The sequence below is a fragment of the Littorina saxatilis genome, linkage group LG8 (assembly GCF_037325665.1).
Source record: "Littorina saxatilis isolate snail1 linkage group LG8, US_GU_Lsax_2.0, whole genome shotgun sequence".
NCBI classification, from domain to species: domain Eukaryota; kingdom Metazoa; phylum Mollusca; class Gastropoda; order Littorinimorpha; family Littorinidae; genus Littorina; species Littorina saxatilis.
In genome coordinates, this window is record NC_090252.1 from 24554033 (window position 1) to 24567747 (window position 13715).

The 13715-nt window shown below is 42.3% G+C and overlaps 1 protein-coding gene across 2 annotated transcripts in view; it reads right to left on the reverse strand.

Annotated features, from left to right (window-relative positions):
* Positions 1–13715, reverse strand: part of LOC138973114 (protein eyes shut-like) — a 102700-nt gene that overhangs the window by 6275 nt on the left and 82710 nt on the right. Inside the window, exons 4-7 of one of the 2 annotated variants that reach the window (XM_070345774.1) lie at positions 10370–10600; positions 9827–9940; positions 6278–6391; positions 5819–5947 (exon numbers count right to left, since the gene is read on the reverse strand). In XM_070345774.1, the coding sequence (XP_070201875.1) occupies positions 5819–5947; positions 6278–6391; positions 9827–9940; positions 10370–10600 (588 nt within the window). The remainder of the gene's footprint in view (positions 1–5818; positions 5948–6277; positions 6392–9826; positions 9941–10369; positions 10601–13715) is intronic. The other variant, XM_070345775.1, reaches the window with a different exon arrangement.

Below are 13715 nucleotides of genomic sequence, written 5' to 3' on the forward strand. Positions count from 1 at the left end.
TCAGGCAGTACTTCATTTAGCCCGAAGTCGACTTCGCGAAGGTGTTTTTTTTAACCGAAATTCAGTGCCAAAGCTTCTTGCGGCGATCTTCATGAAGTAGACTGTCAAGTCAAGTCAAGTCAAGTATTTTATTGTTTTGGGCCCAGAGGGCTTTGAAACAAAGATATAATTTTAACAAAAAAAGGTAACAAATCAGACAGTTAATAAATGTATACAAATTGAGCGGACAAATACAACAATACTATACAACCAAACAAAATAAATTGGCAATATACACTTCCATACATACAAACAAAAATAAAAGAAAAATAGGTTTAACAAAATCAGGTAAGAGATCAGACAGATAATATATATACATTAAGCGGACAACGATAATATACAGCCGAAATAAATTAGCAATACCATTATGCCATGCATCTTTTGTAAAAACACAAAACAAAACAAAAGCATATATTACATACATATACATACCAATAAAGAAACTAGATATAACGCTAACATACTAAAATCATAACGTGGGCTACAAATCTTGCTAGCTTCATTAGTTTTATCTTAGATTTACAATTCATTAACTGTTCATATTTTAAACAATTTGGGTGAGATCGGTAATAAGGACTAATTAATTTTCTTCTTTCAGTCGGTACAAATGAACAAATAGTGAAACTCATCACCTAATTCATTTTTATCGCACATATCACACAATCTTTCATTTCTAGGAGCATTAAAAAATCTAAGCTGATGTATTGGCAACTTATGATTGCTTGTTCTAAATTTTGCTAATTTAACTTGGAATTTCCTAGGCAAACAAAGCAAATACCTTTCCAGACAAAAATCCTTTTTATATATTCTGTAATTAAAACACAAGCTGTTGGCGTTCACGTCAGTGTTCCATTCCTGCAGGAATTGATCTCTTAGCCTTTGCTTTACAACGTTTTTAAAACCTGAGACGGCAAGACTCTGAGTTGTCCATAAATATGATAGACCCAACTTATTTAACATAGTATTGACATGCGACAACCAGGGCAATTTAACGTTTTGTACATGGTACAACTTCAAATGTAGCTTTAACATTAAACAGGACATCTTATTCGCACCATCGTTCATTTCTTTCATCAGTTTATACCAATAAACCAGTAACTGACATTGTACCTCAATTCTAATTGGATAACGACCAAGCTCTCCGTAAACCATACAGGTGGGTGTAATTTTATATACATCAAGAAGCATTTTTAAAAATCGCAATTGAAACCTTGACAATATGTCTAATGAATCATATCCCCATACCTCACAACCATACAGCAAAATTGGATGTACACACTTCTCAAAAAGATCCAATTGCACGTCAATTGGTAAATTTAGTTTTCTACATTTTCGAATTAACGAGAACATTGCACGGTTACCAATCAAACATTGACGTTTCATGGCATTATGAAATTTGTTATTATAGTTAAATAGTACACCTAAGTACACATAGTCCCAAACTACTTGGACAGGTACTCCATTCAAGAAAAAATTTGGGATATTCCGTATTTTTCCCCGCGAAAAAACAACTATTTTTGTCTTTTCAATATTTATGCTTAGTCCCCAGTTTTTACAATAACGATCTAGTCCATCCAGGGCTTTTTGCATTTCGCCAGGCGTTTCGGCGAGTATAGCAGTATCATCAGCATATATTAACAGGAACAAATACATATAGTCATTAATGCGTTCAACATCTATTTCTTGGGCTCTTTTCAGGGGCAACTCTAGGCTGACATCATATTCAATCAAAAACTGCTTCAGGTCGTTTAAAAATAGTGAGAAAAGAATCGGTGATAAATTTTCGCCCTGGAGAAGCCCGATGTTTGAGGTGAACGCCTCGGAGAATACACTATTCACCTTCACGCACAATTTTGCCTTATCATACATGTCCTTAATTACATTCAATACCTTACCATTAATATTCCGTTGCATCAGCTTCTGCCACAGGAGACTGCGTTGCACAGAATCAAAAGCCTTACGCAGATCAATGAAAGCACAATATAACTTTTTTTTTTGTTGTAAAAATATATCAATAAGACAATGTAGTGCAAAAATGTGGTCTACAGTAGAGTGGCCTTTTCGGAATCCAGCTTGTTCGTTGCCGATCACAGAATTGTCATCCAGAAATGCATGCAATCTTTTATTTATCACACTTGTAAAAAGTTTTCCAAAACAACTTAGTACACTGATTCCTCTATAATTATCAGGGTCGGCTGTTGAGCCTTTACCTTTAAAGATTGGGCTTATATACCCCACTGTCCAAGCTTTAGGCATTTTCCCAGTATGCAATATCAAGTTAAATAAACGTGTTACAATAGTTAATAGTTTTGGTGAGGAATATTTCAAAAACTCGTTTAAAATACCATCATATCCGCAAGCTTTGTTATTCTTTAAACTGTTTACACATATCATCACCTCCTCCTTTGTAATATCAACATTCAATTGTTCATTCATAAGGTCTATGTCATCAAGCACATCATCTTGCACATCAATCAAGTCGTGGTCAGATACATTACTAAGTTTTTCAAAATGTTTTACGAATACTTCACGGGATATATCATGCATCGCTTGTTTCTTCTGCTGGTCACATCCACTTATCAGTTTCCAATAACTGCTGGGGTCAGAAGACTTCATTGTTCGAATTTTCTTATGTAGCTGCTTTAAATAACTATTATAACTTTTACTCAGTGTTCCCTTATAATCCTTGAATGCTTGGACCTTATCTTGTATAATCTCTCTGTTATTTGGTTGGGCTTTAAATTTTCTCTTTATTTTTCTATATTTCCTTCTTGTCTGTTTACATTCTTTATCAAACCAAATGTTCTTAACTCCGCTATGAGCATCGTTACTGCTACATGTATTTATTTTTTTCTTCTGCTTATTCTTTCTAAGCATGTTCAATTTATTGGCAGCTTCGGATAGAATTCCTTCTATTTGTTTCATTACATTATCGATCTGGTCCTGAGTTACATCCTCTACGCTACCAATTAGGGAAACTAATATTCCTTCCACTAATAATACTTTATCATCATCAGGCTTTACGGAGAATCAAACAAGAGACTTGTGAGATCGTCGAGCACTGCGGTTAGTGATTGAATCAAATCAAATCAAATAAAATCAAATTTTATTTTACGAGGGATGTGACTACTCAAAAGAAATATATATATATATATATATATGTCACGGTAGAGACGAAGATCTGGTAGAAACGTCGTTTCTACCGGTAGAGACGAGGATCGGAGTTTCTACCGGTAGAAACGACGATCGGAGTTTCTACCGGTAGAAACGACGTTTCCACCAGTAGAGACGACGATCGGAGTTTCTACCGGTAGAAACGACGATCAGACTAAAACGTTTGTGTGTGTGTGTGCAATGTAGGTGATTTTGTCAATTATGAACACAGTTCTATCTTACCGGAATGAACTCATTTTTAACGTTGTTTACAGGGCACGTGCATTTGTGGGAAATGTATTGAGAATGTCAGCAAATATTGTTCACCTACTACAACTGCCTTCACTGACCAGAGGAAGACAGCAATCACAACTTTTTTTTCCTTCAGAGTGAACACAATTCGTGAAATATCTCTGTTAGTTTGACTTCCGAAAACAGTATTCCACAGACCTTCAACATTCTTATAGCCGGCTATTTTAATTGTTGCTAAAGATTGTTGACAATGGAACAAAAAGAAGAGTTCTACAAATTGTTAAGGCTTCACATTGATAGCCTTGATTCAACAAAAAGAGACTCGTTTACGATAACACAAGACAAGTTCACACAGGCAATATCTGCCTTGCAGTTGGATAAGGGCGAGAAGTGTGGGAATGGCGCTGGGTTTAAAGTCTTGGTGTCTGAGGCACTTCAAACTGCAGAGAATCGGTGGCCAAAGCATACTGTATTGCAAAAGAGCAATTGTGCCCGTAGTGTGCAAGGAAGACCTCTCTCTCTCTCTCTCTCTCTCTCTCTCTCTCTCTCTCTCTCTCTCTCTCTCTCTCTCTCTCTCTCTCTCTCTCTCTCTCTCTCTCTTCTGAAAGCTGAAGAACACCTTTAAACAGGCAGATTTGATCGATCTGAGAAATGTGCAATTTGACACTCTCCTGGACGTCGACATTGAGAGTTTAGAAGACATCAGCGTCATTCAAGCGTCAAGACAAGTCACCAACTGGGCAAAGGGGGCCTCCGTGTGCACGTGCAGGGCAAAATGTAACACCGCTAAATGCAAGTGCAAGCGAGCAGCAGTACCCTGCTCTACAAAATGTCACCCTAAATCCACCCGATCGTGTCTGAACAAAGACAATCACTCTGGTGAGTGAGTGTATCCCTCTTCTGACAATTCTTCTAGTGCACTAAATGCAGTTCCAAACTGTCTAGTGATGAGCAAGCCTTTTATGGGGGGGGGGGGGGGGGAGGGAGGGAGAGAGTTCCCTTGTGTATTATTTGTGCTATGTGAGGTGACTTTTACCAGCTGTTTTAAAGACGTGTATTATTTGTGCTATGTGAGGTGACTTTTACCAGCGGTTTTAATGACAAGATCAAAGTTTCTCTCGCTTTCAACTCGCAACCATCTGTTTTAAAAACTCTTGTGTATTATTTCTTCGTTTCTACCGGTAGAAACGTCGTTTCTACTGGTAGAAACGACGATCGTCGTCTCTACTGGTAGAAACGTCGTTTCTACCGGTAGAAACGAGGATCGTCGTTTCTACCGGTAGAAACGACGATCCTCGTCTCTACCGGTAGAAACGACGTTTCTACCAGATCTTCGTCTCTACCGTGACATATACACGGACATTCACATTGACAAACAAAACAACGGAACCCAAATAAACACACACACACACACACACACACACACACACACACACACCAGAAAGCAAAAATCAGAGGAATATGTACACATTTAAAATACTGAACATTATATGCTTGAGCAAATGTGTAATCAAAACTTGGAATCGTTATATTATGAAACAGTGATGCTATGGACAAATATGAAGATAAATCTAAAACGAAGTCTTCCATAACTGTGATTTTTTGCAATGTGACATTAGATACAAAGAAATGTGTTGTTTGAAAGTATTAAGACTCATTGGGACTCGAACATATTCCGGGAGATAATTCCACACGACGCTGAATGAGTGGGTGAGTGGTTGAATGAGTGAGTGAATGAGCGAGTGAGTGAGTGTGTGAGTGAGTGAGTTACTGAGTGACTGCATGAGTGGAGTGGAGTGTGTGAGTGAGTGAGTAAATAAGTGAGTGAGTGAGTGAATGAGTTAGTGAGTGGGTGAGTAAGCGAGTGAGTTACTTAGTTTCTTAACTAACATTCAAAAAGGCAGTTAGTGAGTGAATTAGTGAGTGAGGGAGTAAGCGAGTAAGGGAGTGCGTGAGTGAATAAGTTAGTGAGTGAGTGTGTGAGTGAGTTAGTGGGTGAGTGGTTGAAAGAGTGAGTGAGTGAGTGAGCGACTTAGCTACTTTGCTAACATTCAAATAGGCAGTGAGTGAGTGAGTGAGTGAGTGAGTCGGTGAGTGAGTGAGTGGTAAGTGAGTGAGTGAGTCGGTGAGTAAGTGAGTGAGTCGGTGAGTGAGTGAGTGAGTGAGTGAGTGAGTGAGTGAGTGAGTGAGTGAGTGAGTGAGTGAGTGAGTCGGTGAGTGAGTGAGTGAGTCGGTGAGTGAGTGAGTGAGTCGGTGAGTGAGTGAGTGAGTCGGTGAGTGAGTGAGTGGTAAGTGAGTGAGTGAGTCGGTGAGTGAGTAAGATACTCTTAGTTACTTAGTTTACATTCAATTAGTCAATTCTTTGCATACGCACTTTCTGGGACACACAACAAATACGGATCTCCTCTGCTCCCTGTCGGACATGCGCATCCCTGTTGAGTGCAGCTGGCTTCCGGAGCACAGAAACGGTGAAGCGGGCATGTAGCACAAGGAGTTTGTGGCACTGCACAAAATCGCAAGAGACAGTGAATTCGGGAATTTGCAAAAGTATCACTTGTGTGCTAGCAGAATAAGTTTAGCGGTCAATTTCCCCATTCAACACACACACACACACACACACACACACACACACACACACACACACACACACACACACACACACACACACACACACATACACACACACACACACACACACACACAAGCACGCACACACATACATACACACTCATACACACACACACACACACACACACACACACACAGTAACACACACACACACACACACACACACACACACACACACATACACGCACACACGGCTGACACTTACCTGCGGTTTCACACACGTTCCCTGTGTACAGAGGCGGACAGCTACAGGTGGAAATCTCTCCCTGAGACTGACAGCTCCCTCCGTTCTGACAGGGGTCGGGTTCACATGGGTCCACTGCAACATGGTTAAAGGCGCGGTCCTTTTCGTGTAAACAGTTTGGCTCACAGTTTCAGTTCTGACCAGGCTTTTACATTATTCTTGCTTGTTTAATTGTCTTTTTACATTTAGTCAAGTTTTGACTAAATGTTTTAACATAGAGGGGGAATCGAGACGAGGGTCGTGGTGTGTGTGTGTGTGTGTGTGTGTGTGTGTGTGTGTGTGTGTGTGTGTGTGTGTGTGTGTGTGTGTGTGTGTGTGTGTGTGTGTGTTGTTCTGTCTGTCTGTGTGTGTGTGTAAAGCAATTCAGACTAAACTACTGGACCGATCTTTATGAAATTTGACATGAGAGTTCCTGGGTATGATACCCCCAGACTTTTTTTTTCGATAAATGTCTTTGATGACGTCATATCCGGCTTTTTGTAAAAGTTGAGGCGGCACTGTCACACCCTCATTTTTCAATCAAATTGATTGAAATTTTGGCCAAGCAATCTTCGACGAAGGCCGAACTTTGGTATTGCATTTCAGCTTGGTGGCTTAAAAATCAATTAATGACTTTGGTCATTAAAAATCTAAATATGGTAAAAAAAACAAAATTGTATTAAACGATCCAAATTTACGTTCATCTTATTTTTCATCATTTTCTGAATCCAAAAACATATACATATGTTATAATTGGATTAAAAACAAGCTCTGAAAATTAAAAAAATTAAAAATTATGATCAAAATAAAATTTTCGAAATCAATTTAAAAACAATTTTATCTTATTCCTTGTCAGTTCCTGATTCCAAAAACATATAGATATGATATGTTTGGATTAAAAACACGCTCAGAAAGTTAAAACGAAGAGAGGTACAGTAAAGCGTGCAATGAAGCACAGCGCAACCGCTACCGCGCCAAACAGGCTCGTCACTTTCACTGCCTTTTGCACTAGCGGCGGACAACGTTCAATTTCATTCTGTGAGTTCCACAGCTTGACTAAATGTAGTAATTTTGCCTTACGCGACTTGTTTTAATTTCTTTTCCTATTTTCACAAGCTTTGCATATACTCAAATTCCACAGAATTTAGAGAAAACAAGAGGCGAAGCCATCAAGGCTCACGTAAGAAATCGACAAACAGTAACACAAACTCAATCACACACACACACACACACACACACACACACACACACACACACGCACACACGCACACACACACAGAAAGAGCATAGGTGAAACTGTGCAAGAAAGCGAGACACTAGATCTAGATCTGTCTGTCTGCATGTAGCCTACTTACAAGGACACGACTGCCAACTAGTCTCGGCGCGCTCAAAATAATAATGACCGAGACTGTCAGTACTTCCTTCGCGTGACGTCTAACCCTCTTACGTCATAATGTGACGTCAATGTAATGTGACGTCTTCAAATGTTAGAGTTTCTACCACAGACATACACACGCACAGACGCACGCACGCACGCACGCACAGACAGACAAAGTTACGATCGCATAGGCTACACTTACGTGAGCCAAAAACGAAGTTGATCAGGAGACAAAGCTCGCTCCTCCACCTATCCTCCGTCTCCCCCCCCCCCGACACACATGCATACACACACACACACACACCCACACACACACACAAACACACACACACACACACAAACAAACGCGCACGTTCACACACACGCACACACACGCACGCGCACACTCACATAAACCCACACAGATATGCCTCCGCACATACACTAAACACTACACACACATATATGAACACACACACACACACCCCTCACACACACACGCACACACATACAAACACACACACACACACATACGCACGCACACACACACACACGCACACACACACATACATACACTCTTCAAAAAAAGTGAAGGATCGGTTGAAAAAACGGATCTAATCATAACAAATTAAACATCGACATAATAATTAAAAGATTAATGTGTTTGAATTAACAAATGAACAATGAGTCTTGACCTAGAATTTTGTTTGGCAGGCAGAGTTATTTCCCTTTGTGGGACTTCTCAAAACCTTCTGCATTTTGGAAGAAAAAGGGTGTTTTTTATAGCCCCATGAAATTTGCGGAACGCATGTCAGGGCAAAAGGTTGTGATGCACGTGCTACAACAGGGTCCTGGCTATGAACATCCTCACCAGCTTGTGTTTAAAGGTTGACACGCTGACACAATTATGCACAGTAGCAACATGCCCCCACGAAGAAAACTGAGCGATTTGGATAGAGGAAGGGCAATAGGATGGCTACAAGACGGTGTTGCTGCCAGGCAAGTGGCCCAGAGGCTTGCAGTGGCTCCCTCTGTCATCATCAGACTAAAACAGAGATTCCACGCAACTGGAAGAGTGCAGGAGCGACAACGTTCTGGTCGGCCCAGAGTCACCACACAAAGAGAGGATCGCTTCATTCAGAGGCAGGCCATGCAACAAAGAATGGCTACGGCAAACAACATTAGGCAACGCCTACAAGCTACCACCAACACTGTTGTTAGTGGTCAGACGATCCGAAACCGCTTACACAACTTTGGCTTGCGTGCAAGGCGTCCAGTCCGAGGAACAACCCTGACTGCTAATCACCGAGCAGCTCGCCGAGCCTGGTGCACTCAACATGTGAGGGAGCAACGTCAGCAGGCTCAGGTGTTGTTTACAGATGAGTCCCGCTTTTGCTTGGAACCTGCTGATGGTCGCATCCGAGTGTGGAGGCGTAGCGGAGAGCGCTTCGCAGAAGGCACTGTTCTGGAACGGCAGCGTTTTGGCGGAGGCTCTGTGATGGTCTGGGGAGGGATCAGCACACGTCTAAGGACACCTCTCTACCATGTAGTGGGCAACTTGACCGGTGTCCGCTACCAGAATGAAATCCTGCAACCCCTGGTCGTTCCAGCCCTCCAAGCGATCGGCCCTCGTGCGATTCTTCAGGATGACAACGCACCTCCCCATCGCTCTGCAGCTGTAAACACCTTCATCCAGCAGGCCAGGGTCAACAGGATGCTGTGGCCTGCCAACAGCCCGGACCTGAACCCCAAAAAGCACATGTGGGACGAGCTTTGTCGTCGGGTACAGCAACATCACCCTCCTCCTGCCAATCTGGGTCAACTGCTGCAATGGCTCCAGCAGGAGTGGAATGGAGTTCCCAGAGCATTCATATGCAACCTGATCCACTCCATGCGCCAACGATGTGTTGAATGCCTGGCACACAACGGAGGGCACACGCATTATTGACAATGATTCACTTTGTTGTGAATTCCATTTTCGATGGTTGTAACGTTTGACACGCTCTAGGTAAATTGTCGCTGCCGCGTTCGATCTTTGCTTTGTTTGTCATTACTCCTTGGTTGTTCAATTATATAATTTTTAAAAAATGAAAGGATTCGGTCTGTTTTGTGTGGCGTGCTTGTAAAAAAGTTATCCTTTACCTTTTTTTTTTGAAGAGTGTACACATACTTACCTGCGGTTTCACACACGTTCCCTGTGTACAGAGGCGGACAGCTACAGATGGAAATCTCTCCCTGAGATTGACAGCTCCCTCCGTTCTGACAGGGGTCGGGTTCACACGGGTCCACTGCAACATGGTTTCTTGGGTTAAAGGCACGGTCATAATAAAAAAAGATTTTGCTCACGGTTTCAGATCTGGGTTAACACTATCCCTTTTCTTCAACACAGCCCAAAAGTCAACAGAAGATTTGAATCCTCAGTCAGTGTGTGAGTGTGTGTGTGTGTGTGTGTGTGTGTGTGTGTGTGTGTGTGTGTGTGTGTGTGCGTGCGTGTGTGCGTCTGTGTGTGTGTATGTGTGCGTACGTGCGTGCGTGCGTGCGTGTGTACGTGCGTGTGCGTGTGTGAGCGACGGACTGAATGCTTGATGTCGCTTCAGCATTCCAGTGTGGGCATTGTAAAGAAGATGAAGCGGGAGGGGGGGGGGGGGGGGGTTAAGGGATCGTGAGAGGGGTACTAGGGGAGGATGGGTGGGAGTAGGATGTCATTTGAACTGTACCTGTAAGGCAAGTCCTGACGGAAAATATTCTCATTGCAAAAGCGCTGGTCAAGGGGATGGTGAAGAAGAGGTTGCACTGTGGGAAGACGAAGTCTAGTGCCACACATCCAGGCGTCTGGTCACATTTCGCCTTGCAATCCATTAGGTTGACAGTTACCCCCGGCACTGTGTTGGCCAGTCGCGGTTCTCCGCCCAGATTCGTTTCGTCCGTGTAGGTGCATTGTTGTGCTTCTGCAATAGAGTACAATAGAGTACAATAGAGTATAATATTGGGGCGGGGATATATATAGGTTACACACTCCGAGTTCTGAATATCGTGCATATTTTCCCTAGGGTCGATTTTCAGGTATTACCGAGCCTCTGGCGAGGTAATACCTGTAAATCGACCCGAGGGAAAATATGCACGATATTCAGGACGAGGTGTGTAAGCTTTTTATCCCATTACTCCGACGTTTTCATTAAAAAACCTAACTTTTTGACACAAACTTTGCGAGTGCCTGTTTACTGCTCATCAAACCTTCTGCCACCGAAAATCGTGTCATGATATTCATGTGCGAAACGAGTCCCCTTTTGTCTTTTTGTTTCCAGGATTTGAATGCATTTGATACTGTGCAGTTACCGGCTGGTTTCAGTCGGTTACCCGAGCTGGCATTCGTCACAACTGCGAAAGACCGCATTCTGATATAAATCTTCGCTTCACAGCGAGCGGACGGGAGAGAATGATACCCGAAGGGAAGTAACTCATTTTGGACCTGAGTTCAGCGGGATTCGAAAGACCGCGTGTGTGATTTTACAAGCGATGAAGATGATTGCTGAGTTTGTGCTTATTCGAGCCTTTGTGCTTCAGTGTTCAAATTTGTATTACCTACTTCTTCAATCGTCACTTACTGATTTAGGTGAGCCTAACTTTGATGTCTGTCGTTGTCTTAGGCGAGGTATCTGTCTGGGGGAAAACGGCGCACCACTGTCGAGTTGTTTTTATGCGGCAACGCATGTAGCCTAGTGGTCTCTGTATGTCCAAGATCCGACCTACTTCGCCACCTTTTATTCTAACAGTATCACCAACTTTGAAAATGGCAATTTCCATGCTGGTCAACTTGAGCCGAAGATACTACATGTACAGCAAACGACAGATCCTGCAGCAGAGGGTGCGTATCGCTAGCGCTAGCGCTACGCACCGGCAGCAGACGATAGATCTGTAGCAGACGACTGATGAGACAGCCTTGTTCTGTTGAACCATATTTAGCAATCAATGCTCTAAAAGCGATAACAAATGAACAAAACTATAAGCATACTGTTTTAGTGTAAGTTTTATTTTGTCGCTCAAGATTTTGAATCAGGATGCTCTTGGGATTGATCTAAGCGGTTGCCAATGAAGCGTACCTCGTTACGACAACTTTACTAGAGTTGTGCCCCTTGAATCACTGTGTGTCTCTGTCGCTCTCTCTCGTGCTCTCTGTCTCTCTCTCAGTCTCACCACGTCGGACAACTCATAATCTTCACTCAGCTCTATTCACCCAAACAGATTATGTGCATTCTTTGTTGTTTTCTTTATTTCTTCAATGATAATGTTTGTAGATCGTTAGCCAAACGTCAGTTCGACTTTTATACCGCAGAATATCTCAATCGTTTTGCTGAAAAAAAAGTAGTCCCGAGTTAACGATAAATATGCAGATGACCTCTATAAATTATTCAGTTGTACTCTGAGACCAAAGACAAAGACCAATGACAGGTGAGATCGAGACTCGGTTGTGATGGATAATTCATATGGTTGTGATGGATAATCCAAAATAATCCCCTCCGCAGCTATTAACAGAGACAAAGAGGCAGGTCATGGGATAAAGCTCAGTTGGTAGCGCGCTGGATTTGTATTCAGTTGGCCGCTGTCAGCGCGAGTTCGATCCCAGGTTCGGCGGAAATTTATTTCACAGAGTCAACTTTGTGTGCAGACTCTCTTCGGTGTCCGAACCACCCCCCGTGTATACTACATTGGGTGTGCACGTTAAAGATCCCACGATTGACAAAAGGGTCTTTCCTGGCAAAATTACTTAGGCACAGTTAATAATTGTCTACCATACCCGTGTGACTTGGAATAAGGCCGTGAAAGGTAAATATGCGCCGACATGGCTGCAATCTACTGGCCGTATAAAATGTCATCTCACACGGCATCACTGCAGAGCGCCTAGAACTGTACCCACGGAATATGCGCGATATAAGCGTCATTGATTGATTGATTGATTGATAATATAGTGTAAAACTGTACAATAGAGTAATATAGAGTACAAAAGAATCGAATCGAATAGAATAGAACAGAATAGAATACAATACAATACAATACAATATAATACAATGGAACGCAATACAATACCATACAATGCAATACAATGCAATGAAATTCAATGCAATGCAGTGCAATTTAATGCAATGCAATTCAATCCAATGCAATTCAATCCAATCCATAACAATACAATACAATGCAATGCAATGCAAGACAAAACAAGACAAGACAAGACAAGACAAGACAAGACAAGACAAGACAAGACAAGACAAGACAAGACAAGACAAGACAAGACAAGACAATTGTTGGGTTTATCGACGTATACGCATAGTTGTAGTTCTACACTACACTACACTACACTACACTACACTACACTACACTACACTTTACTCAGGGCTCCCCAAAGTGTGCGTCCCTGCGTCCTATACTCACTAGAAGCAGAAATCACGTATTAGAAATTCATGTTGGGGGTCCCGGGACGCACTAAAGCTATAAAGAGCGGGTCCCAAAACGTTGTCGTGCGTCCCGTAGGTACTCTTTTCAGACTGTAGTCGTCAGCTAACATTACAAAATAAAGACCAGAGGTCAAGTTGAAAGTGTTCGTGTATGTTGCAGTTAACAAGGTGTAGTTGAAGTATCCTCCTCAAATATTCTTGTAAAAAAAAAACACCCGCTCCATATCAAATTATTCGCGATAAAAAAAAAAACGCTCGCGCTGGACCCGAGTACTCCTCAGACTGGCTCGCTCCCCCAGTATGAACGTTTTTGTCTTGTGCACGTTTAAGACCAAGTGATTGATCTGTGTGAATTACAGGCATTCCCTTTGCTATATAACTACATTGCATGCGAGCCGAGGATGTGCGTGGTGACTGGCCTTTCTCTTTTATTTGATCACAGTGAAAATGCACACACACATTCACACACACACACACTCTCTCTCCCTCACTCCCTCTCTCTCTCTCTCTCTCTCTCTCTCTCTCTCTCTCTCTCTCTCTCTCTCTCTCTCTCTTTCTTACACACACACACACACACGAGTACAGACTCATGCACGCGCACACACACACACAC